The following is a 16,369-nucleotide window of genomic DNA, read 5'->3' as shown; positions in this document are numbered from 1 at the left end:
AATATTTCAGTCCACATTGTCAGATGAAGAATGGTCCTGACAGTAGTGTCGACATTTTGAAAAAACGTTATCTATGAGCGAATTGAGATTTAGCTATAGGGGAGAGGAAGATGTGTCGTGAAATAATGTGCTACTTGGATTGGATGAATGTTGATTTTGAAGCCTATATTTTAAATATTTGAGGGGACTGTTTGCACTTTTGCTATAGAATGTTTCTATTGTGTTTTTGGTCTTGATGCAGAGTATGAATCGTTATCTAACTAGGAAACGTTAAATCAAGATAATGTTCTCTTTTCTAATGCTAATTTGGCAGAGATTTGTGTCAAGGGAACAGATAGTCTCTTAACTTCTACTTCAGCGGATAAAGAAGTTGATAGTCAAGAATCGAAGAAGTCAGGCGGAGATATGAAGGACTTTGTCCAAAGTGATGACACTTTGTCATTTGGAATATTTTCCAGAGGCAGGATGTACCAATGTTAGTTGAGTTTCTGCAGAAGCATTGGAAAAAAAATTCATCATATCAATATTGATTATCTTCCAATCAAGTCTGTGATCGAGTATCATCAATAGTAATCATAGTACCATTATATTTTCAATTTTTGGTTAAATAATACAAGATAAATTTGGATGTTAATTTTTTCAAGTTATCCACCCTATTCATGGCCAAAAAAAATTCTTGGACGAAAAGCATACGAAACAATTGAACAATAACACTATTCTGTTTAATGATTTATTTGTTTGTTTAATATTTCAGTCATCTATATAAGTTAAGTGTTAAGATGCTAACAAATGAAAATAAAAGTTAACATTATTCTATTATTCTTTATAGTTGATTACTCTATTTAGTATTTTCTGAAATAATGTATGCACGTCTCATATGATATGGTCATTAGGGTTTTTACGACTAATTTGGACGGGTTTTCGTCTTCTTCATTAGCATCTTGAAGTGGATTTTTTGATTTTGGCATTTTGATGAGATTTTTTTTTTGACAATATTATGTTATTATTTTAGTCATTTATAGTTGTGTCTTGCTTTGAAGGATGATATCGAAGGATCAAACTCTTTGATATCACCAATAGTTGTATGTCGAACCATTGGTTCCATTGGTGGTCGTAATGGTAATGGGCTAATAGTGCACTTTGGTAGTTCCTTTGCACCATATGCATTCTCCTTTCACATTGTTATGTAATTGAATGTGGTTGCATTTCTCCCTATTAAATTAGACTATAAAGTCTTATTTGGATAAGGTTTCAAGTATGCCTGTGTCTTTTAGATATTTTAGTATATTGAGTTTATATATTTAGCTTTAATATTTATTCCAAATTCATCCTTTTTTTACAATAATTTATCCTTTCTTTCATTTGATATTAGTCTATGTATGTGGCTGACAATTCAAACCAAAATAGAATTCATGTGACTGACAAATATTGTCATTTACATTCTTTTAAGAAAAATGGGGCATGCAATTGGAAAACATTGTAATACCTAACCGTGTAACAGTGAAATATCTTGCAAAATTTTGTTTATGTAGATACTGACACTAAATCCTAAGAGCTTTCTCTCAAACTTACTGAATGTCAGATTGGTTATGCTTTATATAACGTTGAGATAGGCTCTAATGATTTTTTCTACTTGGTCTTCTTAGTATATTGACATATGTCATTGGAAAGCCTTTATCATTCTTGTTTAACATTTCAAACTGGATTTGATAGGCTCATTTATTGATTCACATTGATGGTTTTTTCAGAGGCAATGCGGAATAAATGTTGTTGATTCTGTATGTGTTCAATAAAGCCTTTCATGGGTTAACAGAAGTGCACGGTGACAACTGAGAAAGTTAACAGGAGCTTCTTTCTTCACTTGTACCCCAACCCTCCAAAATACATCACATAAAATGTCTCTGACATGATCATGTCGGTATTTGAAACCTGAAAAATGCCGACAATGTGCTGCATGGTCCCCGAAAACATCCAATCTACTATTTTTGCAAACAGGGGATAAACCACTGTCAGAGTACAAAGGAATCATGAGACGGTATCGGAGAATATAACGATACTCCACCGGCGATATATGCTGTCCAAGTCCCTCCATCGTAGGGGTGATAATTTGGCCCTCAGGCCCTCAACCCGGCCCGACCCGGCCCTCAAAAATGCGCGTCAAAACCCTCAAAAGTTGGCCCTCACAGATTTGAGGGGCGGGCTGACCCGGCCCTCATGCTTGTTAGGGGCGGGCTAGGGTCTAAGTTCTGGAGCATAGGCCCGGCCCGCATTTGGCCCTTCCGAGCCCTCACTTGGCCCTCAGTATTTTTTTTTTCGATAAGATATATTTTATTTTTTTACATTATATATGTAGGGTACCACAATTATCCCTATTTGACCTAATATTTTCACTACAAATGATGTTTAATAATAGTAGTTTACCACATATCATATGGGGTATTTTGTAATTTGAGTAAAAGAGGTCAAATATAAAAAGAAAAGTGAACTATGATTATTTTGTGTAAACCCAAAATAGGGGTGATAATTTATGTATTATACTATATATTTGTGTAAACCCTAAAAGAAAACCACATTTTCTTATTATTTTACATTATATTTATGTATTATATTATAATTATCTAAATTGTATAAAAAAAAATCATTAAATTAGTTTTCAATAGGGGATAAATTATAACATAATATAATATATGCACTTTTGTAATTGATTTAATGATATGATATGTATATAAGTCATACATAAAGCAAATCCAACCTAACAACATAGTTAAGTATGAAAAATGTAGATGTTTTAAGAATATCATCTCTTCCACCATCTCAATCTATTTTTTTCTAAATATATAAGGATTAGTTTTGTATACTTATATACATATTATTAAATCAAATAGGGGCGGGCTGACCCGGCCCTCAATCATGAGGGCTTTTATGGTTTGAGGGGCGGGCTAGCCCGGCCCGGCCCTTTTATCACCCCTACTCCATCGGAATAACAAGTAGAAAATTTTTTGCGTGTTCCGACTGCAAGCATCCCATGACTATCTTTTGACGAACAGATAAATCAAACTCCCTCTCGAGACCAGCAACAATCTTACCGTAGTTTTGTTTTGTTTTTTTTTTTTTTTTTTTTTCGGACAGGATGTTTCATTCCGTCCGACATTTTTTTTTCGATATTTTTTCACTTTTTACATTCAAACGAAATGAAACATTCTGTCTGATATTTTAAAGTCACCTCTATATTGGGCAACCCGTCGTAATTTTTCACCAGAAAGATAGCAAAGAGAGGAAATTGTTCTACGTGGAGGTGAAAACTTGCTACTTGCATTAGGAATGCTCTCATAAAGAGTGGATAGATAGATGAAAGGTTAAGTATACACTTGACGCGAAATTAAAAACGGCTTAGATGGATGGAAGGTCAAGTATGCCCTGATATAAATAATAAACGGTCTGACCCAACCTAAATGACCCGGTGTATATAGTATGAACAATAAATAATCACTGTTCGTATACCTAGTTAGGGTATGGGCAACATGAGTTATGAACAATCATTGTTCATACCTCAACATAATGTATAATCAGTAAGAACACCTATTGGAGTATGAACAATAATCATTATTGTTTATATCATTGTTCATACCTATTTGGGGGTATAAACAATTACTTTTTATACTTCAACATAATGTATGATCAGTAAGAACACCTATTACAGTATGAACAATCATTGTTTATATCTCAACATTAGCTATGAACAATAATTGTTCATACATCAACATATTATATGAGGTATGTTCACATATTTGGGTATGAACAATCACTGTTTATACATCAACATAAGGTATGAACACTTATTATTCATAGCAAAACGATATAAATAGTAAAATCAGAAAATATTTATTTCAAATCCGAGCTATTTGTCTTTGTAGGTTATTTTCACTCGAAAATTGGTTCTCTGGTTTATTTTCACCTGAAAATTATTGTCCTTATGAGTGATTTAAAAATAACGCTAGCAATGAGAATGATTTGCATCCGAAAATAGGCCTTGGGACCAAGTTCTTGCCCTTAGATTGGAGATAATGTGATTTAATTTCAAACAACGGCTAAAACAATTAGACAAACAAATGGACTAAAACAGACCTTATTTAATACCTTCTTTGTTGAGCAAACACAAAGTGAAAATGGAACACAAAACACTCACACCAAGTAAACTAAGTGCCTAACAACCAAATTAGAACTGCAACGAAGCATATTACATTGACATTATCATCCTTATTCCTTCATTAGACTACATACACTACACCATTTGGACCAAACAGAAACGGATTAGGATATGTTTCTGTTAGGCTCGTCCCTAAATTGTGATGAAAATTGCTAGACTTTTAGCCTAATTTTGACCCCGTTCCTGTGTTGGCCCAAATGGCGTAGTGATAGATGGATTTTCTTCCGAGCTCTTATGCTTTTCTTCTAAAACTTTCTTAGCTACAGCTTCGGCCATAGATGCTACTGAAACAGTATCAATAAGTGGTTCCACAATGTTGGCAAACTCAGGCTTTACGTAATATTCCATTGACGATTTGATGACACATGAATCTGGACCTGTCTCAACAACAATGATGGTGTCCATGTAGTATGTAACGCCTAGGTTTGCATAATCACCATCGATGATTTGTACTTTCAATATACGTAGCTTGTGGTCGATGAACACAAATTTCTCCTTGTACGCATGAGGAAATTCACCTACATAAGATTGTTATGAAAATCAAGTTATTAGGCTTGGTTATCTTCACAAAATAATATAAATCAAAATATATATGTTGATCCATAGTTTTAGCCTCACAAATGCAATGATCAAGGTATATCTTTTGATTTATATTACATTGCGAAGATAATCGTGGTTTTAGATCCTAAGTGATTGTTTAAAATACAAAAACAAGATGTGATTTAACTTTAGGATTTTAGGTAAACACTTCTCATATAAGTTCGTAGTCTGAGTGCCTACTGCCTAGGAGTTGGTGGAATAACCTGATCCAGTACAAAGAAACACTAAAGCCCAGGCCATGAACACGGAATAATCTGATCCAGTACTTACCAGAATTTGTTTTCCTCAATGAATGAGCATATTATACTACTTAATCATAAATGAAATTGCTTTTAAGTTTTAAGAAATTTCTCGACAAAACTTTAAGGGTTTAACCCAATTTTCGTAGTAATTAAACTATCAGTAAAGGGACTGAACTACCATTACCTTGTGTAATTTCAAATGGGTAAATTTAGGGTGCGCAGGAGAGAGAAAGTGAGGATGAATCTGGGCTACTCACACTGAAGACATGCTCATTTCAAATAACAGAAATCCTAATATTATGATAAATTCTGACAATGTGAAATTTTGCAACCCTAGTGGCTAGTATTATATGAGAGATATGTAATAGGATAAATGATCAAATCTGTACCCGGGGGGAATGTCAAGTCAATAATGGTACCAACGCCTCCATCACCAGTGATCTTAACCTTTTCAAATGAACCCGGGAGCATCTCCAGCAAATGCATGGGCAACTCCGGTGAGCCATAGACACTCCACACTTCATCGGCGGAAGCAGCTACTTTCAACTCATGCTCAAGCACTTTCGATACTGTAGACTCCTTGTTTGTAATGCCATGGAGTAGCGGCCTCCCGCTCACAACCAAATTGTTGCAATTCATTGTACCTAAGAACATTAAGAGAACAAAGAGAACTTCATTCCACATTTTAGTGTACTTGTTTTAAGAAAGCAAATTTACTTTTTGTTGATACTGGCGATATAAGACCAAATACTCTATATATAGGTATCAACAATGACCCACTTTTAATATCCTCTATGCATGCCAATGTTATTCACCTCCACGTAGACTCAATTTCCCCTCTTTTTCATCGTTTTGGTGAAAGGCAAGGTGAGGCTGCCTAATGCAAATGTGAAATATTAATCTCTGACGGGATGTTGGATTCCGTCTGAATGTAAAAATTGAAAAAACGCGCCGGACGAAATGAAACATCACGTATGAAGTTAAAAAAAAAAAAGCGAAAAAACACGCGAGACGGGATAAAACGTTCCGTCCGAAAAAAGAAACCGATTTTTTTTTAAAAAACACACGAGACGGAATCCAACATCCCGTCCGAAGTTCACAACTCAGCACTATCTCGGTTTGAAAGTTTCACTTTCGTTTTGACTTGGGAAAATAGTCACCTTGATATTCACCTTTGCATTTTGCATTGGGCAAATGTTTTTGACCATTTGGAGGTGAATATTGTCACATCCCCTGGATATTCCCTTGCATTGGGAATGCTCTAATAGATATGGTGATTGGTAAGTATGGTAACACACTTTTTTTTATTGATTGATTCCTTGGCCAATTTGAATTTCCTCGAGAGTCACTATTTCCCCGACGGAAACTGGAAATGACTTAATTAGGGTTGTTAATGGGCTGGGCCAGACCATAAGCCTGATTGAATCTGAACCGATAAGATAGGGATTTAGAACTTAAATATTGTCCAATAGGACTATTAGGCCAGTTATGGACATACCCCCATCCAATCCGATAATGGCCCGGCCCAAAAACTAAGGTTATTTTTTTAGTTTTTCAATTAAGTACTGTTAAATTTGTAACTACTAGTATACACAAAATGTTAAGAAACTTGATGGATTAGTGTTGTAATGCCACATATAAGGCTTGGGTTTGTCTTATTACACTCTATTTCAGTATTTTTTAGAGAAATAATAAAAAAAAAATACACTATTTCCATGTAACCTTATTGGACCTAAGTGAAGCCCGAATCCGTTCATGTCCAACGGGACCTAAACTGGGACTTGGACCTTCTAAATGTAAATATAATTTGAACGGGACTTGGACATAGGTGAGTCATGTTCAAGTCCAGCCTGTTGACAGCCATAGACTTAATCATTCCCTATGCTATCAATATCAGATTAATCGCGTATCGCTCGTAAACCGATTAGTTTTTACTGATTTTTTTACTTTTTCTCACCGAACTGATTTAATCACTGAATTGACCGATTAATCGGCCGAGATGACCGATTTCTCGCTAAACCGAGAAAAAAAATTATTGAAAATATCGATTTCCCATCCAAAAAAAATACGTAAAATTAACAAATCAGATTCTTAAACCGTATTAATAATAATAGAACCCAATCAATACACAAAACTAAGAATTTACTTATTTTCTCCTCCTTAATGAAAGTTAAATATACAAATTATTGTATTATCTCTCTAATAAATATTATCGCTTCTCAATCCTCTTATTCCTTTAAATATTTAACGTAATTTTTATGTTTGACATATTTGTAGTACTCCTAAATTGAGCTAGTTAGATGTGATTATGAGAATTTGATATTTTTTGTTGTATTTCGGATCACTGTTTAGAAATATTTGGTATGATTATACTAATATATATTTTGAAAACATTAAATATATACATCCGATATAACCGATTAAATCACCGATTAACCGATTAATCGCATATCGCTCTTCGACCGATTAGTTTCGAAAACCGATTTTAACTGCTTAGATGATTAGTGACTGTCCACTACAGCTTCAAAGTCAAATTTGTTTCCATAAGTGTAAAGTTTAAAGAATTGGTTAAGTTATTGATAACCCCCTAAAACATTTTGAATTGGTTAAGTTATATATTGTTAAGAAAATTTTCTAAAAAAATCGTACTCGTGGGAATTGGGAAGGTTAAAGTATTTCTGTTGAAACTTCAATTCCCGCCCCAGAAATAATGTACTACATTTTCCGATATACACAAGCAAATTAGAGAATGAATATTTTTACACAACTTTTCCGCTGACTATAGTTTGATTTGTTTACTTTATTAATTTGGATAATCACATGATTAACAAGGGTAAATAACCCACTTTTTATTTCTCCTACGAGAAAACTTTTCCAGGGTAAGGGTTAAGAAAATTATCAAGTTCACACTCCCAGAACCTACCCAACAATTCATAACAACTTGTCTGTGTTTCATAGCCATAATTTGCCCACTATATAAATTTGCACCTTAGATTGCCCAATAGTAAATTTGTCACTAGCCAAGGGGGCAAACATTTGCAATTGTCAACTATGGCTATCAAATAATCTAATTCCCAGAACCTACCCTCCCCATCGGTCAGTCCGAATTAAGACGGTCAATGAGCTCACGAATTCTCTTGAAAAAAAAATCGTGAGGAAATGAAACAAAGTTTTTGTTGGTTGGACTTGGGGTTAGGCCGTAAGGCCGTTAGAGTAAGAAATCGTCTCCCAAAAACTTTTCCCAAACCCAAAAACTTCAATAAATACACATTCCACATTTTTGTAAAAGAAGTACAGTCACGGACATCTCGTGCGCGCACGAGGGAACTCATGAGGAGTCTAATAGTAAATAATGTCTGTTATTAAGAGCTCCATGATTTGTCAGTCTATGCCTCGAGTTAAGCGAGAGAAGATGCAGTCCTCTGAGCATTTTGTGGCAGTCCAATAATGAACAAAAATGCCCTATGTAACAAGACTAACAGACACTCTTTGCTATGGGATTCTAACATTATTTCAAACATTTCTTTGCTTTGGGATTGTAACATTATTTAAAACATTTCTTCGACTTCTTGCTGTGAACTCTTGTTAGAAGATGTGGTCATGTGATCATCCAGTCGGTCAGAACATGTGATCTTATTGAACCAGTTCTGCACTTCTGCCTAGGTGACCTTTTGATAATGTTAAAATGTAGAAAACATATTTTTTGGTTTTTGAGTACTATAATCTCTATTGACGGCGAATAGCATCTCCGAAAAAATTGCGCATTGGTGTCAAACCAATATAAACGACCCATCGACCATCGACCATCGACCATCGGACAGTTTTATGCCAATTGCCAAACCGATATTATTGGACACTTTTGTTATAAATCCGCATTTAGTACCATTGGACACTTTTATTTGAGCCTTTATATTGAGCAGAGCATATAAAAACAGTGAACAAAAGACCCTGTTGTGTCACTATTGCTGAAAAATCAGTTTCCCTGCCTCTCTATTTCATTTTCTCTCATTCAGAATGGCTTTAGAAAATAAGCAACCAAAGAAGGCAGCAGTTATGGAGCTGCTAAAGAAGTTGGAGTTGGGTCTCGTTCCATGTGATGAAGTTAAACAGCTCATGAGGGTTGAATTGGCAAGGCGTCTTCAATGGGGCTACAAACCTACAAATGAACAACAGGTTGCTGAAGTCCTAAAGTTTGCTCATTGTGAGTCTCTCTCTCTCATGATCAGTTGTTTGGAGGCGCCTTTGGTTACATTATCCTGATTAACATGATCATTTACAACTAAATTTTCTCTAAGGAACTTCCGTATGTATAGACTACAGGCGTAAAATATTAAGCATAGACAATATAAAATGTGCATCATCATCGTACACATTTATGACAGCAGGCCTATTAGATAGAAATTTCGACTAGTATCTTAGACATTGTTCGGGATGAGAATGTTAGGTCCTGAACGAGTCTGGATATACCATGGATGAACTCGTGCGTACACACTGTGGTCCAACCTGTATGTAGTGACAGTTGGAACGCTTTGCAAAGCATATAATAGCAACTGGAAATAAAAACGTGCGCGATCAAATACTCTTCTTTGATTGCATAAAGATTGTTTGCCCTGCATGCAGCATTGCGACACATGAACATTGCCATGGAGGTTCATACACTGGATTCCCAAATGTATGAGGTGCCTATAGAGTTTCTAAAGATTATGTTTGGAAGCACCTTGAAAGGAAGGTAAATAGCCTGTTTGATCCTCAATATGCTACTCTCATGATTTATCATATAGAAATTTGTTTGGACGAATCAATCGTTGAGAGAGTTTGCTTTAAGCTAAGAAAAGATATCTTGGTCATGAAACAATATATACAACTGATATAACTAATTGTTTTTGACAAACCGCACCTATTTTTTAATGTAGTTGTTGCTACTTTAAAGATGAATCAACGACATTAGATGAAGCTGAGATAGCAATGTTGGACTTATACTGCGAGAGGGCGCAAATTAAAGATGGACAGACTGTTCTTGATCTCGGATGTGGGCAAGGAGCTCTTACATTACATGTTGCTCAGAAATATAAAAACTGTCATGTGACAGCAATTACCAATTCAGTTTCACAGAAAGAGTACATTGAAGAGGAATCCAGGTGATCATATTGCACTATATATATATATTGGCTCTAGTCTACCCCCTACCCCAAAATGACATAAATATACGTTGATAAGGTCATATTATGTTCCTCAGGAGATGCAACTTATCGAATGTGGAAGTCATATGCGCAGACATAACCACTCATGAAATGGCTAATACTTACGACCGAATATTGGTTATTGAATTGTTTGAGGTACATATATATTTTGATCAAGTTTTTTATCCTCTTAATGAGTCGAATTTTGATCATATTCCATTCGTAGAATATAAGCTCAACAAATCAACCAACTGTTTACTATTGTTGCAGCACATGAAGAACTATGAGCTTCTTCTTAGAAAAATCTCAGAATGGATGACACCAGATGGGCTTCTCTTTATAGAGCATGTATGCCACAAGACTTTTGCATACCACTATGAGGTACACCAGAACTTGTTTGACCCTTGTACCTCAAAGTTTCGTTTGGGGGGGGGGGTTCTGTGTGTGTGGAATCGGTACTTTTAGCCTGCTTGACCTCCTAATCCTCATATGTTCTGTGATTATAGCCTCTTGACGAAGATGACTGGTTTACTGAATATGTTTTTCCTGCTGGAACTGTGATTATACCATCAGCCTCATTTCTTTTGTACTTCCAGGTGAGCTCCTCATATATGTTATTGTTTAACAATTATGTTGTGAAAGACAGTGGCGTCTCATATATGTTATTGTTTAACAATTATGTTGTGAAAGACAGTGGCGTGGCATTTGATGAGCCTACAGTTGATCACAACTCCATTCCGAATTACTTCACGAAAACATTTTAGAGCAAGGCTAAGAACAAGTCTAATGGGGTGTTATATGGGTTGTTAAAAACCATATAGCACCCCTCCCCCCCCCCCCCCCCAACCAAAATGTCATTCTAATGGGGCTACTAAAAAGCTCTTTAATTTTGTTGTTGTGATAAACCCAACTAAATTTGTGGCTTTGTCTAGCAGCTGCCATAAGAAGTTTCAGGAGAAACTGCACGGACGGCATAAAGTGTGGCCGTACGTATACATTTAGCACTTCAAAACACAAAAGAGCGATTAGAATGAAATTCAAATTTTGGTCTGTCATATTTGACAGGGTAAGGTAAAAACCCTAAAAATCCTTTGTGGCAAAGGTTTAACTGCTTGTTTTAGCAGCTCTCCATTAGACGTGCTCTAAAGCAAATATGACCGTTTTTCCAAAGGCTCTCGGATTCACATAAGCAAAAAGTCAAAAAACAGACCACAAAATGAATTGCAACTAATATATGGCAATATGGAAACAGTTGATGCGTTCACTCATTTATTCTTGAACACGTCTCGATGTGTGACACAAGAAAGACGATGAAAATTAAAATTTACCCTGTCGATCTGCATTGCATATATTCTTAATCGCTTTGTAATTGTTTCTCAGGATGATGTTTCGGTTGTCAACCATTGGACTCTGAGTGGGAAGCATTATTCACGTACCAAGTAAGTGGCACATTCCAATTTATCTAATATCAAAAGACTAACCATTTAGTTCTCATTTTCTTTCATCAATTTTTCTTATATAGTTATATATCCATGACTATGATAAAGTGGATACTGATTCATATGATTTATTACAGTGAGGAATGGCTGAAGAGACTGGATGCACACATTGATGCCATAAAACCAATTTTTGAGACCTTAACCGGCAGTGTTGAAGAAGCAGTGAAATTGATCAACTACTGGAGAGGATTTTGTTTATCTGGAATCGAGCTTTGTGGATATAACAATGGTGAAGAATGGATGGAAAGTCATGTCCTGTTCAAAAGAAAATGAATTTTACAAATGTGTATTACCTTTTTCAGTACATTTCCTTCCTAAAACTGGGTGATATTGTCTTCAGTTAGTTGTTTAATGGTCAGTAGATTGATTGAATGCCCGTTTACCTCTTACATGAGCATAACATGATCAAAATCTAGTTCAAGTAAATCTATTTAGTTGATCAAGGGCACGGTGAGTTATTTTTTTCTTACGGTACCTCCAATTTTCCAGAACGAGTCCAAAACAAAATTTGGAATTTTTATTACAGAGATTGGGCCTGAAGCCCACCATTCTAATTTAATTTCGGATAAAAGACATAGACTTTTGTAATTATGTTAAAAGCCCACCCAGTCAATTTGTTGGTAATATTACAAATTTGTCCCTCACCCCATCTTCCCCAAACATAAATCTAAATAGTTTGAAAACAAAAAAACAAACCCTAGTTCCTCCAAATTAAACTGAAAGTATGAAAAGTGTAACATGGAAATTTGAAATTTGAAATTAATGGCGATTCCACCGATTTTGTACATTAAAAACTGAGATCTACTCGAAACAAAAAAAACCAACTATTACAAAAGTGAGAAACTAAATTTAAAATTTTCCATATATATATATATATATATATATATATATATATATATATATATATATATATATATATATATATATATATTTTAATTTTAGTTGTATTTTGTGTTTTGGTTTAATGAACTTGATTTTTGCTTAAATGTTGATGCTTGTTGTTTGATTTTACATGTTGTTTTCAATTGTCAACTCCTACTGCAACATGAGTGTTACACTATACGTCAATTACCATTGTAACATGGATGTAGCACAATCAATTACCATTCCAACAACCACAGTCAACTCATATTGCAACATGGATGTTGCACTGTCAATTATCATTACAACATGGATGTTGCATAGTCAATTACTACCGCAACAACCATTGTCAACTAATCTTGCAACATGAATATTGCAATCGTCAATTACCATCGCAACAACCATCGCAACATGAATGTTACATCATCAATTACCATCGCAAACATGGATGTTGCATCGTCACCTCTAACCGCAACATGGATGTTGCATTACATTGACATCAAATAATTGAGATTACATGTACTCATATATGAATGTTAAAGAACTTAATGGTTATACACAATAGAAAGTGCACTTATTACTTTTGATTCAAATGTACTATAAGTATTATCGTGATGAAGTTAACATAAAAAGAATGGATCTTTAGCTCAAAAAGGTAGAGCGCTTGGGAGAAGAATCCCAAGAGGATGGTGGTTCAAATCCACCAAGATTCGCTTATATGTGTATATAGCATTAAGTCTCACGCATAGTTCTAGCATTAAGTCTCATGCATTACATCAAAAGTAAGTCTCACGCATGGTTCTTGTACAACATCCCACTGCAATATGGATGTTCTCAATTACAACTGCAACATGAATGTTACACTCTCAATTACAACTGCAACATGAATGTTGCACTGTCAATTAGAATGTTTCACTCTCAATTACGACTGCAACATGAATGGTGCATTCTCAATTAAAATGTTGCACTATCAATTACGACTACAACATGAATGTTGCACTCTCAATTACGACTGCAACATGAATGTTGCAATATCAATTAGAATATTGCACTATCAATTATGACTGCAACATGAATGTTGCACTCTTAATTACAATTGCAACACAAATAATTTCACAGGATATAAATTCCATTATAACAAATAAAATAAAAAAACGACTAACGAATAATCTCAAATGAGTATCTAACATTCAATAAAAAGAATACAATGAGTATCAATTTCTCATTAATAAATGTCAAGACCATACTTAAAAATCTCAATTAAGATAACAAAAAAAAATATGGTTTGCCGAGAACATCAAAACCCATCACGACTAAACGAATCACACCGTGCTTTCAATTTTTTCTTCTTGAGTCTACCAAGACCAATCTTTCGACTACACGGATAAACCGTAGGGAAAATCAAGCATATGTCTTGGCATAGAACCATTCGAATCGGCTTGATAGAATGTGAGTAACATTGCCCTAATCACGATCATCGTATATCCTTCATCAATGTAGCTATAAAAGGAATCACCCTTACTACCAATACAAGCGATAACATGTATGCAAGGGAAATTATCGACACGCTAATAGTTACAAGTACATGATCTATTCATTAAATCAATCAATGAATGACGCCGCTATGAACTAGATACTCGATTTTCATTTGATCTAATCACCCTCAAAGTCCTTATAGCTTCAACCTTACTAACCAAGATTATCTCCATTTTGGACATAAAACGAATTCCATTTCATAGACTCCTCCAATCTGTTCCAAGTCATTTCTATCATCTTTTCCATGATTCCAAAAAGCATAGGAATAATAGGCGGAAGCTCTTTAGTGATCCATATCATTCATTGAAGCATTCGATCGGTTAGTGTCGAAAGCACATGTATCTTACCATATCTAGCACTCGCGGAAAGTATGCATTTGCCCAATTTTTCAATCTAATATCTGTCAAAACCTTTACACAGAAAACCGCCATGTTTCTTCAACTTTTCAAAGACAAGGCAAAAATTCATGATGAGAAGCTATATAAGCACAATCGAGAAAATAGCTTCACAACATATTTTCTCAATTTGTTATCTTTCTCAGATAACATAACCAACATTGTTCTTCAAGTGCCAAAAACAATATGAGTTAAATGACCTTGAAAACACAATTAGAATATTACACAATGTATTCAACGATAACTTTACAAAGTATGTAGTAACAATATCAATAATTCAAAGTAAAAAAAATCGATATTAAATTAAACAATCAATATATATAGCAAACCGCTTGAAATCACAAGAGTATGCAATAAAACTAATCTACATAAAGGGGAAATGCTTCATTTGTAATGAAATCCAAAAAGTCAATCAATACCAAATTTCAAAGGTTATTTTGAAACCCAAAATCATAAATAATAAAAACACTCATTTTTCTAGAACGATTAGAGGAAAAAAAAAAAGTGGGGAGAAAAGAAGATGGAGAGGCAAAGTGATTACTTTGATTGTGGGAGATGCGAAGGTCGACAACTAGTATATGTTGGAGTGTGGTGATGAAGATATATTTTGAGAAGAGAGGTGTTTGTGAGGAAAAACTTGAAAAGGGTAAAATAGGCATTTTGAATAAATGAAATACAAAGAAAAGACTTAAACTCGAAATTTAGTTAGAACTTTTATTTCACATTTCAAAAAATCGGGTGGGCTTTAGGTGTAATTAATAAAGTCAATGGGTTTTAAGCTAATAAAGACCGAAATTAGGGTTTTAAACCTAGTTTTATGTTTTTATTATTATACAGTGCGATAGGACAGATTGCAGTTACATCTCTGAAAAGTAAAACATTTATAAAATTTGGTGGTGTAGAGAACTATAAGGAAAGTTCCTTCATATCTAAATTGGATAGACTTGCAGGCATTAGAACGAACAACTTCTGGATTACCCCACCAAGTTGAATCACTTGCTTGTTGTGATGCAAGTTTAACCATAGCACCTACGACAAAATTACACTCCCTATACATTCATTTCAAGATACAACTCTTTGATATCACCAATTAATAAACAAAGTCTAATTGACAATTAATAAATAACATAGAGTATGGTAATAGTTAACAAAAAGAATGTTACCGTACCATTGTATAAAATGTATAATTTTATGAATAACTGTGTACCAGCTCAACTACAGATTTCTAAAAGCATCTTTAGGTGGGCAACAAATCGGTTGCATTCATTGAAATCCTACAAAAGCAATGGATCAATTCTGCCATCTCTAGTGTTAGTAGAATTGATAATGGCGTGACAGTGAGTGTTGCTTGAGGCTTGCGCAACACAAGGGTTGTCTTTTGAGCTTTGTAAGAACTGATGTGTTGCAGTTTGGGTTGGATTTTGAATTTTCGTCACTGAATCGAAAAAAATAATAGTGTAGTGAAATTCAAGCAAAACTTGATAGGCATTGGAGTGCATCCAAAACCAAACGGAATCACAAGAAGATATATTACCAGCTGGAAACTACCCGATCCGAACCAAAAACTATAAATTCAATCGAATTTTAAATTATATAAATTAATTTTAACCACACAATTTCTAATACTTCTAATACGTGTACAAAATTAATTATAATACTAAAATATCAGACTAATTTGGAACCAAATTACTGTCTAATCAAAGCTTAAACCCATTACCAACGGAAACAGAATTACCAAACGCAAAACCACTTTTTATCGGTTTCGGCTATTGGGTTATCCCAACCATTGAACAGCCTTATACCCACCTAGAGATATGCTTTAACCTCAGCCAAATTAATCGTTCATTAA

General features: G+C 34.6%; 2 protein-coding genes across 3 annotated transcripts; one reads left to right on the top strand and one right to left on the bottom strand.

Moving 5' to 3' along the window:
- Nucleotides 1-4,110: 4,110 nt before the first annotated feature.
- LOC147507104 (S-norcoclaurine synthase 2-like) lies at nucleotides 4,111-5,805 on the bottom strand. The gene is made up of 2 exons (XM_086599833.1): nucleotides 5,439-5,805; nucleotides 4,111-4,725 (listed from the first exon to the last, which is right to left on the bottom strand). Exons 1-2 carry the CDS (start codon nucleotides 5,731-5,733, stop codon nucleotides 4,373-4,375), a joined length of 648 nt encoding a protein of 215 aa, XP_086455959.1. The 5' UTR covers nucleotides 5,734-5,805; the 3' UTR covers nucleotides 4,111-4,372.
- Nucleotides 5,806-8,572: 2,767 nt separating this feature from the next.
- LOC147507103 ((S)-coclaurine N-methyltransferase-like) lies at nucleotides 8,573-12,104 on the top strand. Of its 2 annotated transcripts, XM_086599832.1 has the most exons (9): nucleotides 8,573-8,712; nucleotides 9,063-9,250; nucleotides 9,670-9,778; nucleotides 9,963-10,187; nucleotides 10,286-10,385; nucleotides 10,500-10,610; nucleotides 10,736-10,825; nucleotides 11,610-11,668; nucleotides 11,806-12,104. In XM_086599832.1, the coding sequence occupies exons 2-9, from the start codon at nucleotides 9,064-9,066 to the stop codon at nucleotides 11,999-12,001; spliced, it is 1,077 nt and encodes a 358-aa protein (XP_086455958.1). In that variant the 5' UTR covers nucleotides 8,573-8,712; nucleotide 9,063; the 3' UTR covers nucleotides 12,002-12,104. The 2 variants fall into 2 exon arrangements, with proteins under 2 accessions (XP_086455958.1, XP_086455957.1); XM_086599831.1 differs by lacking the exon at nucleotides 8,573-8,712 and having other exon boundaries at nucleotides 8,875-9,250.
- The last annotated feature ends 4,265 nt before the right edge of the window (nucleotides 12,105-16,369 follow it).

The sequence above is a fragment of the Coptis chinensis genome, chromosome 3 (assembly GCF_015680905.1).
Source record: "Coptis chinensis isolate HL-2020 chromosome 3, ASM1568090v1, whole genome shotgun sequence".
NCBI classification, from domain to species: Eukaryota; Viridiplantae; Streptophyta; class Magnoliopsida; order Ranunculales; family Ranunculaceae; genus Coptis; species Coptis chinensis.
Note: the sequence above shows the minus strand (reverse complement) of the source record. Positions and strands in the feature narration are given on the sequence as shown.

What these genes read in the sequence shown, in the direction of transcription:
- LOC147507104 (XM_086599833.1), bottom strand. Translation starts at nt 5,733, where the DNA reads ATGTGGAATGAAGTTCTCTTTGTTCTCTTAATGTTCTTAGGTACAATG. An exon ending in TGACTTGACATTCCCCCCGG is followed by an intron (nt 4,726 to 5,438) that starts GTACAGATTTGA and finishes AATCTTATGTAG; the next exon opens with GTGAATTTCCTCATGCGTAC.
- LOC147507103 (XM_086599832.1), top strand. Translation starts at nt 9,064, where the DNA reads ATGGCTTTAGAAAATAAGCAACCAAAGAAGGCAGCAGTTATGGAGCTG. An exon ending in AGTCCTAAAGTTTGCTCATT is followed by an intron (nt 9,251 to 9,669) that starts GTGAGTCTCTCT and finishes CCCTGCATGCAG; the next exon opens with CATTGCGACACATGAACATT. An exon ending in TGGTTATTGAATTGTTTGAG is followed by an intron (nt 10,386 to 10,499) that starts GTACATATATAT and finishes CTATTGTTGCAG; the next exon opens with CACATGAAGAACTATGAGCT.